We start from the raw sequence: 18,131 nt of genomic DNA, 5'->3' as shown, positions 1-18,131 counted from the left end.
TGTCTATTATCACCCCAGCAGAAGTCTGTGGATTTATTGTCTGCAGAGGTCTCTGAATTGTAGGATACCAGGCACATTGCCTAAAACTGACCCTGACCCTAAGGCTAACACCCCTAACCTAACGCTACCCAAGATCTGATAAAGTGGCTTTCTAAACATATAAGAAGAGCTGTGGAGCATCATACTTATCATAAGGAAGACCCCAAACATTTAAAAATTGGTAGTATTTCTGAAAATGAATGTGAAGTTACAGATAAGAAGACAACTGAGAATCATTTAACGAGTATTTACAGCCCCACATCCCATCCATAGCTCAGCTGTATATAAGGCTCACATGTCTCTTCTCACCCAGGCAGAACTCTGGGATCTTATTCTCTGAAGTGGTCTCTTAACTGAAAGATTCAAGGCAAAGACCCAAACCTTTCACACCGAACACACAATCCCTAACCTCTAACCCTAACCTTCACCCTAAGACTGTCCCTAACCCTAAGCCTCTGGAAAGGACTCTGAACTCCAGGATAACAGGCATATGCACTAACATTATCCCTAACCCTAACCCAAACCCTAACTGTAACCTTAGATCAGAGAAAGTGGCGTCTGAACGCATGATAAGAAAAGCGGAGGAGCATCATACTTGTCCTGGGGACGACCTTGAACATTTAAGAACTGGTAATATTTCTGAAAGTGGGTGTGAAGGTAGAGATAAACATGGAGCCAATTAAATATCTACTTAAAGAGCATTTAGAGCCCCCAAATCCCCTCCCTGCCTCAGCTCAGAGGATGGCTGCAATGTCTATTTTTACCTCATCAGAAGTCTTGGTACTTACATTGTGGCGAGGTCTCTGAACTGCAGGATATTCATCCATACCCAAATCCCTAAACCCTACTTCTGAAGCCCTAATGCTAATCCTCACCTTAATCCTAAACCTCTGGAGAGATCTCTGAACTGCATGACACCAGGAACATAGTAGAACCCCTAATCCACAACCCACAACCCTTAACCCCTAACCTCTAACCATACACACTAACTAAAACAAACCCTAACTGCCACCCTCTGGAGATGTCTCTGAACTGCAAAACACCCGGAGCATACACTAGCATTAACCGTGACCCTAACCATAACCCTAACCCTAATCTTAACCCCAATGCTAGGCCCTGACCCTTGATGTGAGAAAATGGCTTCAGAACACACAAGAAAAGCTGACAAGCAGCCTACTTATCCTGGAGAAGACCCCACAAACATTTATCAATTCGTAGTATTTCTGAAAATGGGTGTGAAGGTAGAGATAAAAACAGAAGGACCAACTGAATATCTATTTATGGAATATTTAGAGCACCAAATCCCCTCCTTGCCTTAGCTCCTTAAGATGTCAGCAATGTCTATTCTAACCTCAGGAAAATCCTGGGAATTTATACTCTGGAGAGGTCTCTAAATTCCAAGACACTAGGCATACCCAAGCCCCTAAGCTCCATCCCCTAACCCCTAACCCCTAACCTTGAACCTTAACTCTAACCATCTGGAGAGGTCTCTCGACTGTACAATACCAGACACACACCCTAACCCTAACCCTCACCCTAATCTTAACCCTAAATCTGAAAAAGTGGCTTCCTAAACACACGACAAAAAAGCTGAGAAGCAGCCTAGTTATCCTGGGAAAGACCTCAAACACTTAAGAGTTGCTAGTATTTCTGAAAATGGGTGTGAAGGTAGACCTAAAAACAGAAGGATCAACTGAATACCTACTTAAGAAGTATTTAGAGCCCCAAAGCCCGTTCTTGCCTCATCAGTAGATGGCTGCCATGTTGATTCTCACTCCAGGGCAAGTCTGGGGTTTTATTCTCTGGAGAGGTCTCTGAACTGCAGGCACATATCCTAACCCTATCCCTAAACTCTAACACTAACACTAACCTATCTAGCAAAAACAAGGTATTTAAATAACTGTTTATCAAAGACTGAGAACCCTCCTGGGTCCTCTATCCTCTTTTCCTACCAAACAACCAGCCCAAAAGGAAATCCCAAAATACGCTGATTCTCATTGTTGCACGGCAAACTGCCCCACCAGGCTACCAGACATTGAAGCCTATAGTGAATACCAAACCAACACCTCGGAGCTTCTCGCCTGCATTTCAGTTAAATATGTACGACAAGGATCAGCACACCTGAGAAAAGCATCTAACATGAAAGACAACCAAACAAATAAACTGGAAAAAAAAACTGGAGAAAACACAGTTTACAAAAGAAGAAAAAACTTTGAAAAATACATTAACAGTTTCAGAGAGATAAGGGAAGACTTCACCTACATGAAAAAAGAAGAGAAGCTCTTGGATTTTAAGAATATGATAGCAGAATTAAAACACTCATAGAAGGGGGGCACCTGGATAGCTCAGTTGGTTGAGTATGTGATTCTTGATTTCAGCTCAGATGACGGTCTCAGGGTTGCTGAGATCAGGCCCTGAATCAGGCTATGCACAGACAGCATGGAGCCTTCTTGAGATTTTCTCTCTCCCTCCCCTGCTCTTGCTCTCTCTCTCCCTCAAAATAAATAAATAAACTTTAAAAAAAGAAAACTAAAATCTATAGTGATAAAAGTATGTTATTTTGAGATCTGGAGGCAAATTTCAAGAGTCACCTGAAAAAGCTGAATGAAATTTCATCTAGGAGTAGTTAATGTCAGGGAGACAGCTATGTACAAGGAACACAAGGAACAGTTATCTTCACAATAAGCTTTGCAGAATTATTGGATTCTTTAAATTATGGGCATGTATATCTGTGATAAAAAGATTTTTTTTAATATTTTAAATACGGGGGTGGGGGAGATCTCACGAGAGTAAGTTCCACTAATTCCAGACTGTGTCAAACATTTCTGAAGTTCCTCAGCATCCACTTCACCATCCTGTTAAAAAATAATTATAGTCTGATTTAATGCACAGCTGTATAAAATCACATTAAAGTGCTGACTGGCTGTTCTAGGCCAATCAACAGACACGCATTTTTTAAAACATTATTATCAACTACAAAATTAAGACAGACAAGTATTGACAACAAAGGCAAATTACACAAGAGCATACAAAATAAATAATTTTTCACAAATTATATTCTATTAATTTTTAAGCACTTCAAATACAATCTATTTTCTCTACTCCTGAGAAACAACATAATCACTCTGACCTATAGTAGGTCAAAGTAACATCTGTTGAAAGTCATTGGAACTCTATGTAAAACAGAAAATCGATCAAAATGTGTTCAGAACAGTCTCAGACACATTCCCTTAATGCCCCTTTCATGGGGGGGATTATTTCTAAGGGATACTGAGGTTGTAACCACTCAAGCAGTAATCGGGAGGAGAGAATCCCTTCCCCCCTCCAACATTACCCCCAGTCATCCGGCATCTTGTTGTTATTCTTCTGATTACTGCCCAAACATTCTTGTTTGAACTTATTGTGGGAAATAATTTTTTTTTAAACACAAACAAGAAATCACAACCAAAGTAAAACAGGTTGAATATTTTCATCATGTTTCAGTACCTCACCCTATTTTCTATAAAAATATACAGAGCAATTTACTTGGAACCATCACAGACATTGTCATAAGTGCAAAAAAATTAGCTCTGAGGAAGGATCAGGGAGGCAAATTTAAAACACAAACTTTTTAAGCGTTCATTTTTGTAAGAGACCCAAGAAATGAAAAAAAATGTTTCCAAACTACTTCTAAGAAGTATCATAAACACTCATATCTTAATGGATCTTTAGCAGGGAATTCCTTATAACAAAAATTTCGGTAGAAGAAAAAAATTCCAGTAGTTCTAGCAGGAATAAAAAGCATTCTTTCCAATGGATCATCCATGTGCCTACAAAGAGTATCTAAGTGTTCCTTCCTCTGCCACGCATAGTTTTGAGATTTCTCTTATAAATTTTTAAATTCTTTAGTAAGAGAATTGTACTTTATAAAATCACCATTTGTTTAGAACCAAAGCTAGGTTAGAAATTTTTCCTCCAATGATAAAGACCTTAGAAGGAATTTTTATTTAAACAATTGCCTACCTCCCTATTATATCAAATCACTATTATATTTCAAGACTTTGAAAAATTAGGCATACACTTCTAACATGATTGGAGAAGAAATCAGCAGTAAACAACACCAAACCAACAAACAAAAACAATCAAGGAAGTCTACAGCTGCCACTGTCAATAGTATCTCCATGAAATGACGGCACAGATGCCAGGTCATTGTCAATTACTGCACAGGAAATTTTAAAAGACAATCTTTTACAAATTATTAAATCAGAAGCAAAGGTAGGAAATCACTTTTCTCTCATTTTTTTTAAATGTATTCTATCTTCTAGTACGCTTAAGATAACATGGTTATAAATCACCTTTAACTTTCCTTAAGTGGGAAAATGATACTCCACCCGAGACTAACATTAGTGATAATAACTCAGCTTCATCAATTGTTTTCTCATTTATAAGAAATAACGCATTGTGTAAACATTAGGCTCAAACTTAAAACTTTCTAGAAAAGAGAAATTTGCATTTACTAAAAACCTTGACCAATCCAATTAAAATGAGGGAAATCAGTCCCATGTGGTCTGATGATGATTTCTGTTCAACCATGAGCTTCTCTAACATTTCATGGAAAAGCCCACTTACTGTACAGAAGACATTTCTCTGAATTATATACATTCAGAGACATAGAAGGGACCTTGAAGAGTACGGAAATTCTTTTGTAGGGAAAGAACAAAGATTACAGAGGAAGCAAAGTTGAACAGCAGTAGGTTCAAAAGACACACAGGAAAAGTCATTATAAATTCGGGTTAAGGAGTATAAAAATTATGTTAGTCTTTGTTAACCCTTTTTGAAGAGAGTGAAACTAAGAACAGTACAAACACAGCAAATTAGTGTTGATGATTTTAACATTGAAAGAGTTCAGAAGTCAAATAAAAGTCTCTAAATATATATGCCCAGTTCCTATGTTTTAAGTTATAATTTTATAAAACAGATTTAATATATAGTCAGTTATATATAACAGACTTATTCCCAGCATTACAGTACTTAAGAGTTCTTAGCAGATTGGAATGGTATAATGTAACCGTTAGCATTACAGTTAGCTGCAAACAATAGAAAATACTACCGAAGAGATTTAAACCAATAACGGTTCATTGTTTTGCACAAGAAGTCCAAGGCCAGGCAGAACAGGACTGTAAGGCAGCTTTAAGATGCCATCGATCTCTGCATTTTCCCACGTTTCTCATCCAAAGGACTTTATCTCAAGCTTGTTGACTCAAGATACCAAGATGACTGCTGCACCTCCCAACTTTGAGTTCCCTTTCTAGGCAAGAAATAAGGAGCAAAAAAGGCCAACACCAGTTCCCAGGAGGGATTTTCTCCCTTAGAAAAGGAAAGTGTCCTAAAGAAACGGCACCTACATCTCAAGGGTCAGTCCTATGGCACGTGGCTACCTTTACTAATCACAAAGGTGTCCGGGATGGCACTGGGGCTTTTCCAACTACCACTACACAAGGGAAAAAGAGGTTGTGAATGGAATTGGGGTCACGAAAACAAAATGTCTGCTACATATAATAATTCTGTGTGCATCCTCTATTTCCAGCCAAGTATATGGGACCTAGTGAACACTCAAGCGAAAGAATACCGAATGAAAAGTGTTATCAAAGTTCTGTGAAGTTCTAACTACTCAAAAAGTTTTCATCGATAAGTATAAACGAAGAGATACGGACTGTGACTAAGACTCAGTGTGAACCTGCCTCTTCTCATTTGTCTGGTAGTTGAACCTCCTTTCTGCCCTGTTTTCTTTACCCTTTCCCAATTTGCTTTACCTTCAAGTCTCTCCCAAACTATTCACAATTGAAAAGTCTCCTTTTGACGCTCTGCCCCAGCTTCCTCAAGGAGATTTACACGTAGACCTCTTTCCCCCAATCCTCTTTGGCTCAGTCACCATGCAGCATACCACACTGTTTCCTCTTTCAGTAAAATGAACAATGTGTCAGGTATCACACTAACAGAGTTTTTAAAAAATGAAGTAATTATGACTACCCTCATCTCTGATCTCAAGAGAAAAATCGGTCTAGGTAAGTTTAAATACAAATTTCATATACATTTAAAATGACATACTAAGTAACAGAGTTGACATTTCTTTTAAAAAGCAATCACTTCTTAAAACTGATATCTGTGGGGCACGTGGGAGGCTCAGTCAGTTAAGCATCGGATTTCAGCTCAGGTCATGATCTCACCATTCGTGGGTTCGAGCACTGCGTCGGGCTCTATGCTGACAGCTCAGAGCCTAGAGCCTGCCTTGGATTCTGTGTCTCCCTCTCTCTTTGCCCCTCCCCTGTTCTTTGTCTCTGTCCTTCTCCCTCAAAAATAAACAAACATTAAAAAAAAATTTTTAAAACAAAAGCAAAAACAAAAACCCTGATATCTGTGCAATATATTTAGCATCTCACCTGTCCAGCAACAGCAGTGAAGTATGTCCACATGGGGTCTCCTGCTGAGGAATAACTGTCAGAATACGCTGGGTATCCACCAGGGAGCAGGTTTGGCCCTGTTCCTGGCATTGGTTGTCCTATCTGCAGCTGCATTCCTGGCATCTGACCGCTAAAATCTCCAAACTATAAGAGTGAAAAAAGTTAAGATTATAAATGCAAACATTATTTGTTATCCACTAAAGTAATATTTATGAGTTGTCTACTGAGAAGCAAGGATAGAAAGAGTTCCTAAAAAGCAACCAAATTCACTGTCACAAAAGCTGTTTGCTAAAAAATCCTAGATGTCTGGCATTAGGACATAATTCAGTTCACTAATATGTTGTCCGGCATCAAAGAAATGTAACAGAAGAAAGTACTCTCTAACCTTTAGGAACTTAGCAGATGAACATGACACACAATTTTTAAGTGTTTATCATCAACATCACTGAAATAAACAAAAGGCAAAGAAATACAAGAAAATTTCATCTATAGTCAAACTAACACGTAGTATACCTCGGACACAGAAGAATACATGGTAAATACAACGAAACTGTGAACTAGTCATGGGCAACTGCATAAGGTGCAAACATCCTCTCCCCCAGAAAATATCCTTTTAAAAAGACACCAATAGGAGAACCAGGGTGGCTCTGTCCGACTTTGGCCTCCGACTTTGGCTCAGGTCATGATCTCATGGTTTGTGAGTTCCAGTTGTGAGCCAGGCTCTGTGCTAACAGCTCAGAGCCTGGAGCCTCCTTTGGATTCTGTGTCTCCCTCCCTCTCTGCCCCTCCCCCACTCGTGCTGTCTCTATCTCTCATAAATAAACTTAAAAAAAATTTTTTTAAAGACATCAATAAACAGATAAAGTGATAATTCCAACCACAGTCTTCAAAACTAGTAAGAATAGCAATACGAATACCGACAATAATAATGTACAGCTAATATTTATGAGAGCTTTTTATAGGCCAGGTACTAAATACTTTCCGTTATGTGATTTGATTTTCCAACAACTTTATGAAGTATGAAAATACTATGTACGTTCTGCAGTTGAGGACCTAAAACTTCAAAAGGTTTCCGAAACTAGTAAGAAGTAAGACCGTGGTTAAAATGTAGACAGTCTGATGTTTGTTTCCTGCTACGGTATGGTTTCTCTCTACTTTTTTCACTTTGGAACTTGTTATACATTTTTAAAACCTCAGAGAGGCATTTTGTTGAGCATTTTTATGAGTCTGGAGGAGAAAGAAGTATCGAGATTGTTCATTATCCCATTTTGAACAAAACTCTTGACCTGATCCTTGAAGGATGAGTAGAGACTGCCAGAATGAACAGAAAAAAAGAATTCTAAACTGGGGGGAGGAGAAGAGTGAAAAAGGCAGGATACTACCAATAGTTTGAAGAACTGCATCACTAGATGTGTACAGGGCAAAGGTATGGAGGAAATAATTGGAATTCAGGAAATGCACTTCAACCTCCAGGAAATGCATGACTAGATCATGAAGCAATTAAGAAAGTAAACGGCAAATGTTAAAAGGATATAATGGATAAAAAACAAACAAAAATAGATGGAGGTTTTTTTGTTTGTTTGTTTTGTTTTTTAAGTTACTTCTTTGAAGAGAAGAGACCAATAAAAGGCCAAATTTAGGAATTAAAAAGAGTATATAACCACAATTACAACTTCCAACTCTCAAAGGTGATTTAGGATAAACAGTTATGTAAGAAAAAGTAACCTAACCCTGACCACTTCCCCCTAAAAATCTAGAACAGATTGCCCTTGGTTGAATAGCAAAAATTAGGAGCATTTTAGCATACCTTATTTATTCGTAAGCAACTTAAAGGGAAGAAAACAAGAAGTGGTCAAAAAATCGGAAAGAGGACGTGTAGCAAAACTGAGGAAGGTGTGGGTCCACCACAAAACATCACTGAACAGGAAAAGGGTGCTTTGGTTCCTCTAAACCAAGAAGGCAATTTCTAAAAGCACAACACATCCCTGGCTCCACAAGGAGCACCTAAGGTGCCCCTCAGGGACCAGAAAACCTGCGGCTCCCCGCTCCCCTGTGCTTCCAGCACAGTGTAGTCTCAGCCCCACTGAGTACGGGAGACGAGCCACGCGAAGCAGAGACAGAAGGCGGACCCCTCAGGCTGGCACCGCCCGCAGGGACGCTCCACCTTGCAGGGGCGGAGGCTGCGGAGAAGCGGCCAAGACTCACCCCTCCTCCGTATCCTGGGTAGGCCATGACGAGTTGAATTAGCGTTCCCCGTCACCCTTTGAGTCAGCGTCCGCCCAACTGGAAGAAAGGAGGAGGAACCGACGCAGATGCAGGGCAGATGCAGAAGCAAGTGAGGCAGAAAGATGCGCTAGCCGCCGACCGCCCCTTCCCGGAGTCGAACCCCGCCTTGCTCGGCTCCGATTGGCTGAGTCCCGTCCTTCGGGGCCCAAGCTACCGAAACTCGCGACTAAAAGGAATCTAATCCCACCCACCTCATTTCTGATTGGCCTCACGTACCCAGCCCCCCTCTTGCTCAGTTCCTATTGGCTCGCTCAGGTCTCGCGCTCTCTCCTCACCAAACTGCAGAGGAGGCTTTGCTCCGGTAACTTACTTACTCTCTTTTTGGCAAGGGTCTCCAGGTTGAAGTTTCCTTTTCCTGAGAACCCCTAAACCCGCCAGTCCATGGTTTCTTTTAACCTACTCTTCCACTTTTTTGAGCTGTGCTTCCAAATATACATTTGTGAATTTCAAAACTTTCAGTTACTCACATTTATTTTTGCGTAATGTTGACGTCACATCATCAAACTTAGAAACCTTCATCATCTCTGCCCCAAGGGGAGTGCTTCTGAGCTAAAACCCACTTCATGCGAAATTTTACCAGGTTATTTGTAGTTTGATAGAGAAATGGCGAATAGAGTTGCCAGATTTAGCACATAAAAACACAGAATGTTCGGTTAAATTTCATTTTCAAATAAACGATGATTTTTTTTTTTTTTTTAATGTATGCAGGTCCCAAATATCACACGAGATATACACTTTTACTGAAACATTCGCTGTTTATACGTTAGTACACAGGATGGCCTGTATATTTTCTGGGAACTCTACCAATGACTCAACCTTTAGGCAAACTCTTCGGATATAATTATATCCTTAATTATATGCACCTAGCCAACAACTTGGTTTATATCACATGGTGAAAAAAGTTATTTTAATGTATTAAGTAACAGTATTTGATAGTTCTGCTATTCTCTGGAACTCAAATGAATTTTGTAGCTCTGGCTTTAAAAAGACCGTATGCACATACACACATGAGAGAACAGGATAGCTGTAGCTTTAGCTTAAAAATGGAAAAAAAAAAAAGAGCAGGATGATATTAGATCTGAAGAATATGACAACCAATAAAATGTATCTTAACATTTTAAGGATGGGGGATGAGATTTAGATATATATTAGCAGAAGAAAACAACCTTGCAAAGCTGAGTAACAATTGCCCAGCTACACAACAAAGAAGAAACATACCTTCTGAAATTTTATCAGGAAGAGGCAGAGAGAAAGGAAGATTGCTAATATACAGGAGACTCTTGAGAAAGTGTGTGTTTAGTTCCTCTAACACAATAAGAAATACTTTATGCTATAAAGTTAAATTAGTGGCATAAATAAAAAGATGATAAAACCTACTTGACAAAAGGAAAAACATGACTGTTAAAGCATCAAGTGATAATGCATTACAAAGCAAAACAAATCATAGCAAGGTCTGATTCTAAATGATTAACTACATACTCAAATGCTCAGAAAGGATTGAGTGTTTTACATCTACAGTGTTAGTCTAAATCTCTGGTCAGAATTTTTGTGCATTTTTTTTTTCATCATAATAGACTGCGTCTGTATTGCATTTGTGTATATCAGGGATCAAGTCTCCTTAGCTCTCTTGCATTGCTACAAATCTACTTTCAAAGATAGGGATAGTATTTCCCTCAAGGGCAGAGAAATTTGTTGCAAGCTAACAAAGATACTCTCTCCCTCCAGGGCAAAGTTTGGGTAGGTTTGCTAGCAAGAAATTCCAAAACTTGCAGTTCCTCCATTCTGATACAAACTAACTGCTTGCACAGCACTTGCCTAGCAGGTCCAGCTCACACTGAGGGATTTGGGAGCATGAGGAATCTATGGGAGCCTGAAGCTCACACTGCCTGTTGTGCTATGAATAATAAAATCCTTTGTCTCTGACAGAGGAATCTCATGCATCTGCAACTTCTATGAAACTGTGACAGGCTACTTGTTGGCTTACAAGTGAGATAAAATGTCAAATCATTCACAGTTCTTGGCAGTGGAGCTACAGAGCTACCTAGGGAAGTTCCTACCAAAGGGTAGCAGAAGATGCCGTTCCAAAATATGCCACTTTGGCGTAAGTATTATTTTGAATTGAAAGCAACTGAGAAGAAGCAGATACAAGAAAAGCTCCTGCCTTCCCTGAATTTGCCTAAAATCATGCCATAAATTTACAAAAGTGTCCTTCCTCCCTCTCTACCAGGAAGGACAAAGATGATTCCTGCGACAACTTAGACCCTTATCAATGGAGAAGATGCAGACATAAATCTGCATAACAAATCTTACACTTGATTACACTGCTTTTCCAGGCAACCTCCCCACAATTAGTCTCCCCCTCACCTTTCTTCCTTTTCTCTTTAGCTGAAAATGGTATCTAAGATTGAATCACCTCTGAAAGTTATTAATTTTTCCCTGGGTATCTCCCATGTATACGTGAGGATACATGTTATTAAACATCTGGGTTTATTCTGTTGGTAATCTGTTTTTTATTACAGGGGTGTCAGCCAAGAACTCAGAAAGGTGAAAGGAGAATTACTTTACCTCTTGTACAGAACACCACTGTTTGCAGCATCTCTCTAAACCTAGTATTTCAAATTATAAATTTTCTAGTATAGGAATTTAAAAATTCAAATGAGCCCATAAAGAGGTTTTTTTAAGTATATAGTAATGAAAATTTACCTCCATGATTCAGTTAATATTGTATGACCAATGTCGTTTTATGAAAATGTAAAAACACAATGTTTTGTAAAAAAAAAAAAAAGTGTAGAACATTACATTTCTAAAATGTAAAAAAAAAAAAACATCCAATTTTAAATTACACATTTTCTTTTCTGAAAACACTCCATTATTCTATAAAAATAGCTGCTTACAGAGTGGATACTGTGTAACAGGCACTGTGTGCTGTGATGAGCTGTTGCTCAAAACAGCGCCATCAGGTATATACTATTATTATCTCCATTTCACAAATGTGAAAAGTATGGTGGAAAACTGTATATCACTTGCCCAGAGTTGCATAGTTGGTAGCAAAGCTGAGATTAGAACTCAGGCCACCTTGGCTGCAGAATGTAATCTCTAACAATGCATTTTCCCTTCCCTGCCCACTCCCCACCGTATCATCTTAAAATACAGTAAAAATGATTTACACTATAGGAGAAAATGGTTTAAGGAGTAGAAAAACAGCACATCAATAACTAGACAAGTAGACAAGAAAATTCATCGTTTTGACTAAGATGAGCCAATCAAATTACTTCTCTTACACAAGATACAAGTTTTCTGGTGAGCATTAAGCTTTCATGATTATGTCTACTTATGGTATTTCTTCCTAATCTTCTTGAACTTTGGTCTTACCATAAATTTAGATATTAAACTAACCAGTAAAATAGAAACACTGAATTAATAATGTTTTCCTTTCCTATCTGTTGCTACCTCATTTTTCTTTCCCTCTATACAGGGGGGTGGGGGAGTAGGAAGTAGGGATAGGAGAGACAGGGACATAAGCGCCAAGCGTAAAATTTTAATGCTCCTCAGCAAACTTCAGTTGCAGAGCCAAAGGCTACCTCTCTCACAGAATTTATTTATATATGCTAAATACTATAACAAGACATACCGACTAATGAAAAACAACATTACAGGAGCTTATTTTATATCATTAAGAAATTTCACTTAGACTGATTCATTTATTCAAAAAATTATTGAACATCTATAATGTGGCACTGGTTTAAATAAGAAAAAAAATACACCAGGGTTGGAGGAAGTTTTGTACTTCTGGACGTTACATTCTGGCAGAGAGAACAAACAAAAAGTGAAGACAATAAATCAAGTCTGTGGTATGTTAGGAGAGGATAAGTGCGTGGAACAAAAGGAAAACAAAAGCTGGGTGGGGGAGTAAGGTGACAGAGCAGGTTGCTCAAGGTAACCTCACTGAGAAGGTGAAGTTTGAGCAAAGACTTGACCTGAGTAAATTAGACATGTAGTAACCTGCAGGAAGAATGTTCCAGCAAAACTAGAGCTACAGTTCTAAGGCAGAAGCCTTCTGACCTGGCAGAGAACAGCAAGAAGACCAGTGAGTCTGGTGTGGATGGAGCCAGAGGGAAAGTCTAATAATGGTTACAGAGGAGGGGGAATGGGGCAGGTCACCCTGGGCCTTTATTAGGCATTGTAAAGACTTTATTCTCTGGGTGAGATTAAGAACCCACTGAGGGTTTGGGGCCTTAGCAGAACATAATATGATTTAATTTGTAAAAGATCACTCTTCCAGCTGTGTTGACAATAGACTGAAGGGGGTTAGCATAGAAGAAGCAAGGAGATCCAGGGGCGCCTGGGTGGCTCAGTCAGTTGAGCGTCCGACTTCAGCTCAGGTCATGATCTCGAGGTCTGTGGGTTCAAGCCCTGTGTCAGGCTCTGTGCTGACAGCTTGGAGCCTGGAGCCTGCTTCAGATTCTGTCTCCCTCTCTCTCTGCCCCTCCCCCGCTCATGCTCTGTCTCTCTCTCTGTCAAAATGGATAAACATTAAAAAAATTAAAAAAAAAAAAAAAAGCAAGGAGATCTGATAGCAATCTGTTGGTAATTTAGAGATGGTGGTGTTTACCAGGGTAAGCAGCTGAGATGGGAGATGTGGTGAAATTATTTTTTTTATTTTTAAGGTAAGGTACTGATGTTTTCGATTTGCCCTTTATTTTTTTTTTTTGTTAATGTTTATTTATTTTTGAGAGTGAGACAGACAGACAGAGTGCAAGCTGGGGAGGGGCAGAGAGAGAGGGAGACACAGAATCTGAAGCAGGCTCCAGGCTCTGAGCTGTCGGCACAGAGCCCGATGCGGGGCTCGAACCCACAGTGAGATCGTGACCTGTGCTGAAATCAGACGCTTAACCGACTGAGCCACCCAGGTGCCCCTAGATTTGCCCTTTAATGACATGGTGATAAATAACTCTCTCCTTGACCAAACTCTAGCCGGGTTCTTCTGAGCTCTCTTCTTGACTAAGCCTTAATCCTGGCCTATAAAGAATTGAACAAACACTAACATAGTTTGACAGCTCCAGGCTGCATCCCTAGGATGACTGTAGCTCCCTTTAAAAAGTACTTATCTGAGAGAACTCAAGCCTGCCAAAAGAATTTACTGTTTGTTCCAGCCAACATCTGAAGATCGGGCCTACTCTCCTAGTCTCTGTGAGAGGGTAGGAGCCTAACTTGGAGAAACGCCAGCAGACAAACCCAGATGTGTTTCACATCGACTAAACCCCTCTTACTGCTTTTTGTAATTTTTCTTTTTCCTGACACTATAAAGCCCCGACTTACTCCTTTCCTATTCTCTCACTCTCCCTTTTATTTTTTTTTAATTTATTTAAAAAAAAATTTTTTTTAACGTTTATTTATTTTTGAGACAGAGAGAGACAGAGCATGAATGGGGGAGGGTCAGAGAGTGAGGGAGACACAGAATCGGAAGCAGGCTCCAGGCTCTGAGCTGTCAGCACAGAGCCCGACGCGGGGCTCGAACTCACGGACCGCGAGATCATGACCTGAGCCAAAGTCATCCGCTTAACCGACTGAGCCACCCAGGCGCCCCTCTCACTCTCCCTTTTAAATACCCTGTCACTTCTGTACAAATCAAAGTTGAATTCCATCCACTCTGGACATTTTTCCCCATTATTGTTATTGTAAATATTTCCCTATTATTTAGTATAAATAGTATATTATGGATTAAAATCATCCTTACCACTTTAACTAGTCCTGCTTTGTTTATCTTTGCCAATGGTAAAGACCAAGGAAGAGTTGTTTGGGGTGGCCAAATCAAAACTCAATATGGTACATGTGAGACTTGGGATGTCTGTGAAACCAGGTGATAGTGTGAGGTAGGTTGTTGATCTAAGAGGCTGGATGGAGTGAACAGCTTAGCTAGTGATGGTTCGTACCAACCACCCAGCATCTGTAGCTTAATGAACCTTGCTATTCTCCACTTGTTACATATGCAGCAACTGTTGGGAGGTAGGGAAGAACTTGGTGGGACGTGGAAGGTATTCCTCCAAAAAGGTCTTAAAGTGAAAATTAATTGCTAATGCTGGTAATGAAATAAGAGGGGCCCAAGAAATGAATACCCCTTACATCATTTTCCTAGAAATTAATAACAGAAATAGATTTATGACCTAGTAGATAAAAGGTATAGCTTATTACATATGCAAAATGATTCTGGCAAATTTTCAGTCCATGTAGTTTGAGAAACTACACACACACACAGTGTCTCAGCTGATGCTGCCATAACAAAACACCATAGACTGGGTGGCCTAAAGAACGGGAGGAGTTTATTTCTCACAATTCTGGAAATTGAAGGTCCAAGGTCAAGGTGCCGGCAGGGGCAATGTCTGGTCAGAACTCTCTCCTTGGGTTGCAGATGGCCGCCTTCTTGCTGTATCCACACATGGTTCTTCCTCATTCTTGCTCTGTCCTCTGACTATGTGGGTGGAGAGAGACAGAGGAAGTAAGTTCTCTGTTGTCTCTTCTTATAAGGGCATTACTCCCATCGTGAGAATTACACCTTCCTCATCTCATCTAAACCTAATTACCATCCAATGATTCCCAATATCATTACACTGGGGCTTAGGGCTTCAACAAATAAATTTTAGGGGGGCACAGTTCCATCTATATAGCACACCAAATCTGGAAGGTGAGGAAGAGGAAATATGTCCATACGTTAGTCATAACGTCCACTGTTGTGTCATCACCTTAGATCTGCCCTAGTATTTGTTTATCTATTTTATGCTAAAATGTATTCATACGGATTTCATGCCATGGTTTTAATTGATATACATGCAATAATTGTCATACTTTTTTAGGAAATTATTTATTGTTTTTATGGAATAACATATTGTATGCAATAATGAAGGCTCTGTATGTATTATTTGTACAAGGCATAAAAATGTGACAGTATAAAATGAAACTATCCAGTAATAATTTTATTATCAAACATTGCAAGTGCCTAAGGGTTAATGCCCACTAGTGAGGACAGAGAAAAATAAGCTTCACAAATAAGACAGAAGTAAATATTATTTGTCTTTTATTACTGAGACCAGCCACTTGACAAACTGCCCTTATTCAGCTAAGCTTTCAACAACAGTTTTTCTGTTTCTAATTTCCGTAATATTAAGTACTCTTTTGGCAGAAGCACAAACTCAAAAGCAATTTAAAAAAGAGTAATGCATATATGAAAAGTGTCAACAGGGCTCTTCAGAGAGGTGAAGAATGGTAGTTTCGTAATACATACTTCCTCACTTGGATCATCAGGCACTATTAAGCAATCTAGATTCAATGCAAACTTCTTTAGAAATTCTAAAACTGTATCTAAAATGCTGACCACAAAATGTGTCCACAAAAAAATCCTCAAAAACAGCTGTAATACTTACGCGCCTAGGTGGCTCAGTCAACTTCACATCCAACTCTTGATCTCAGCTCAGGTCTTGATCTCAGGGTCGTGAGTTCAAGCCCCACATTGGACTCCACACTTGGCGTGGAGCCTACTTAAAAAAGAAAGAAAGTAAAAGCGCAAGCTGCAATACTGATTAATAACCTTGATAAAATAATCTGTTACTCAGGAAATGTTGGAAAAATACCCATCTTACATGTTAAATCCAGGTTTCATGCTTGTGAATATCAATTAGACTCCATATCAATAACATGGGATCATATACTTTCAAAATTATAGAAATATAGAAAAAACTAATGTTGACTGAATACTTATTTTAGCTGGTGCTTATCCTTGGTTAGTAACTTGCTCACATACAATGGGAATTAAGTTAGAGTAGTCCTGTGACAAAAAAACAAAAATATTTTGATCAAAAACATAAAAGTGCTTAAACACATTACAGACTAAAAGCTGAGATCATTCCATTTCTACACTAATGCTTAGTTGTTTTGCATATGTGTGAAGATAAGATTGCCCCTGTCTCTCATCAATGTGAAACTATTGGTAGGAATAAGACGCAGTAATAGAAATTTTAACAACTACAACCTATTTATTTATATAGCACATGATGCTTTTAATAGCTATTTTGGACATTATCATATTTGAGTTTCCTCCAAATCTTGTGAAATTAGTAGCACCAATTATATTTTAAGACGAAACTAAGATAGTAATAAGTTGAATTATGGAGGGAGACACAGATCGAAAGAGTTGCAAAATATTTTTAAAACAAAACATGACCTGATTTATTCATGTTTGGAAAATGACAACCTACAGTGCTCCTACAGTTTTGAATGAATGAATGAATGAATGAATGAATGAATGAATATATGAATGAAGTCCCATGCTTAGAGCTTTTTAAGTTGCTTAAACTAAGAATTAAACTGGGTAGGGGCGCCTGGGTGGCTCAGTCGGTTAAGCGTCTGACTTCAGCTCAGGTCACGATCTCGCGGTCCGTGAGTTCGAGCCCTGCATCAGGCTCTGGGCTGATGGCTCAGAGCCTGGAACCTGCTTCCGATTCTGTGTTTCCCTCTCTCTCTGCCCCTCCCCCGTTCATGCTCTCTCTCTGTCCCAAAAATAAATAAAAACGTTAAAAAACAATTAAAAAAAAAGAATTAAACTGGGTAGAACTTTATTGCTTGAGTTATCCTAAATTAAAAACTGAACTAAATAAAAAGAAAAAAAATTGGTGCTCTCTGTGTATATAGTCCCTGAGGTTGGGATTATGATATATACTAACACTGATGAGGACTCATGATCAGAAATGGTGTCAGGAGCAACCTGGGTAGGTGTAACAAGCCCAGCTAATGCCCCATCTAAGATTTGCTTCATTTCACCTACCTCGGACATTTGTTTTGCTCTCCTGCCTTTAGCCAAAAAACTCACTTGCTGCCATATCCATCAGAAAACAGCAGATGGCACACTCAAGCATAGTAATTGAGAAACTGCAATAAAGTCACCATTTACAAAGGTGTTAATACAGTTAAGAGTCACCAAAAAGGGATGATGGGGCATCTCAGAGCAAGCTACGATGAGAATCCATTACTGCCCATAGGATGAGAGGGCAAGGCAAAGAAGAAGTGTTGAAACCTAAAGAGAGTAGCTATACAGAGACAGCCATCTGACACATGACCTTTAGTAGAAGGATTCATGATGAACTACACAGAAGGGAGCTGAGGGAACAAATACTACAACCTCACTCTTTTCCCTGCCTCTGATCACCTGTCAGTGCTTCCACTGGCTGATCTCAATCAGAAGCCAGCGGGAAACAGAGTTCATGGATGCAGTCCATAAAGGTCAGCATCCCGGGGCACAGTGCAAAATAGAGGGTAGAGCATGGGTCTTCAGGAACAAGTGGAAAATATCATGCATGTTGAAGAAAAAGAAATTCC

General features: G+C 39.3%; 1 protein-coding gene across 23 annotated transcripts in view; it reads right to left on the bottom strand.

Moving 5' to 3' along the window:
• GCA (grancalcin) overlaps positions 1-18,131 on the bottom strand; it is a 48,238-nt gene that overhangs the window by 18,265 nt on the left and 11,842 nt on the right. For 7 of the 23 annotated variants that reach the window (XM_053215186.1, XM_053215188.1, XM_053215184.1 and 4 more), the window contains 6 exons: positions 17,581-17,684; positions 16,400-16,584; positions 16,184-16,294; positions 15,097-15,234; positions 6,459-6,623; positions 2,825-2,894 (listed from right to left, as the gene is read on the bottom strand). In XM_053215186.1, coding sequence (XP_053071161.1) covers positions 2,825-2,894; positions 6,459-6,623; positions 15,097-15,216 — 355 coding nt within the window. In that variant the 5' untranslated portion in view covers positions 15,217-15,234; positions 16,184-16,294; positions 16,400-16,584; positions 17,581-17,684. Of the gene's footprint in view, positions 1-2,824; positions 2,895-6,458; positions 6,624-8,684; positions 8,841-15,096; positions 15,235-16,183; positions 16,298-16,399; positions 16,585-17,580; positions 17,685-18,131 lie in introns of those variants that run through there. The other 16 variants (XM_053215189.1, XM_053215174.1, XM_053215181.1 and 13 more) reach the window with 8 other exon arrangements.

Source organism: Acinonyx jubatus, chromosome C1 (assembly GCF_027475565.1).
Source record: "Acinonyx jubatus isolate Ajub_Pintada_27869175 chromosome C1, VMU_Ajub_asm_v1.0, whole genome shotgun sequence".
In the NCBI taxonomy this organism is placed as follows: Eukaryota; Metazoa; Chordata; class Mammalia; order Carnivora; family Felidae; genus Acinonyx; species Acinonyx jubatus.
Note: the sequence above shows the minus strand (reverse complement) of the source record. Positions and strands in the feature narration are given on the sequence as shown.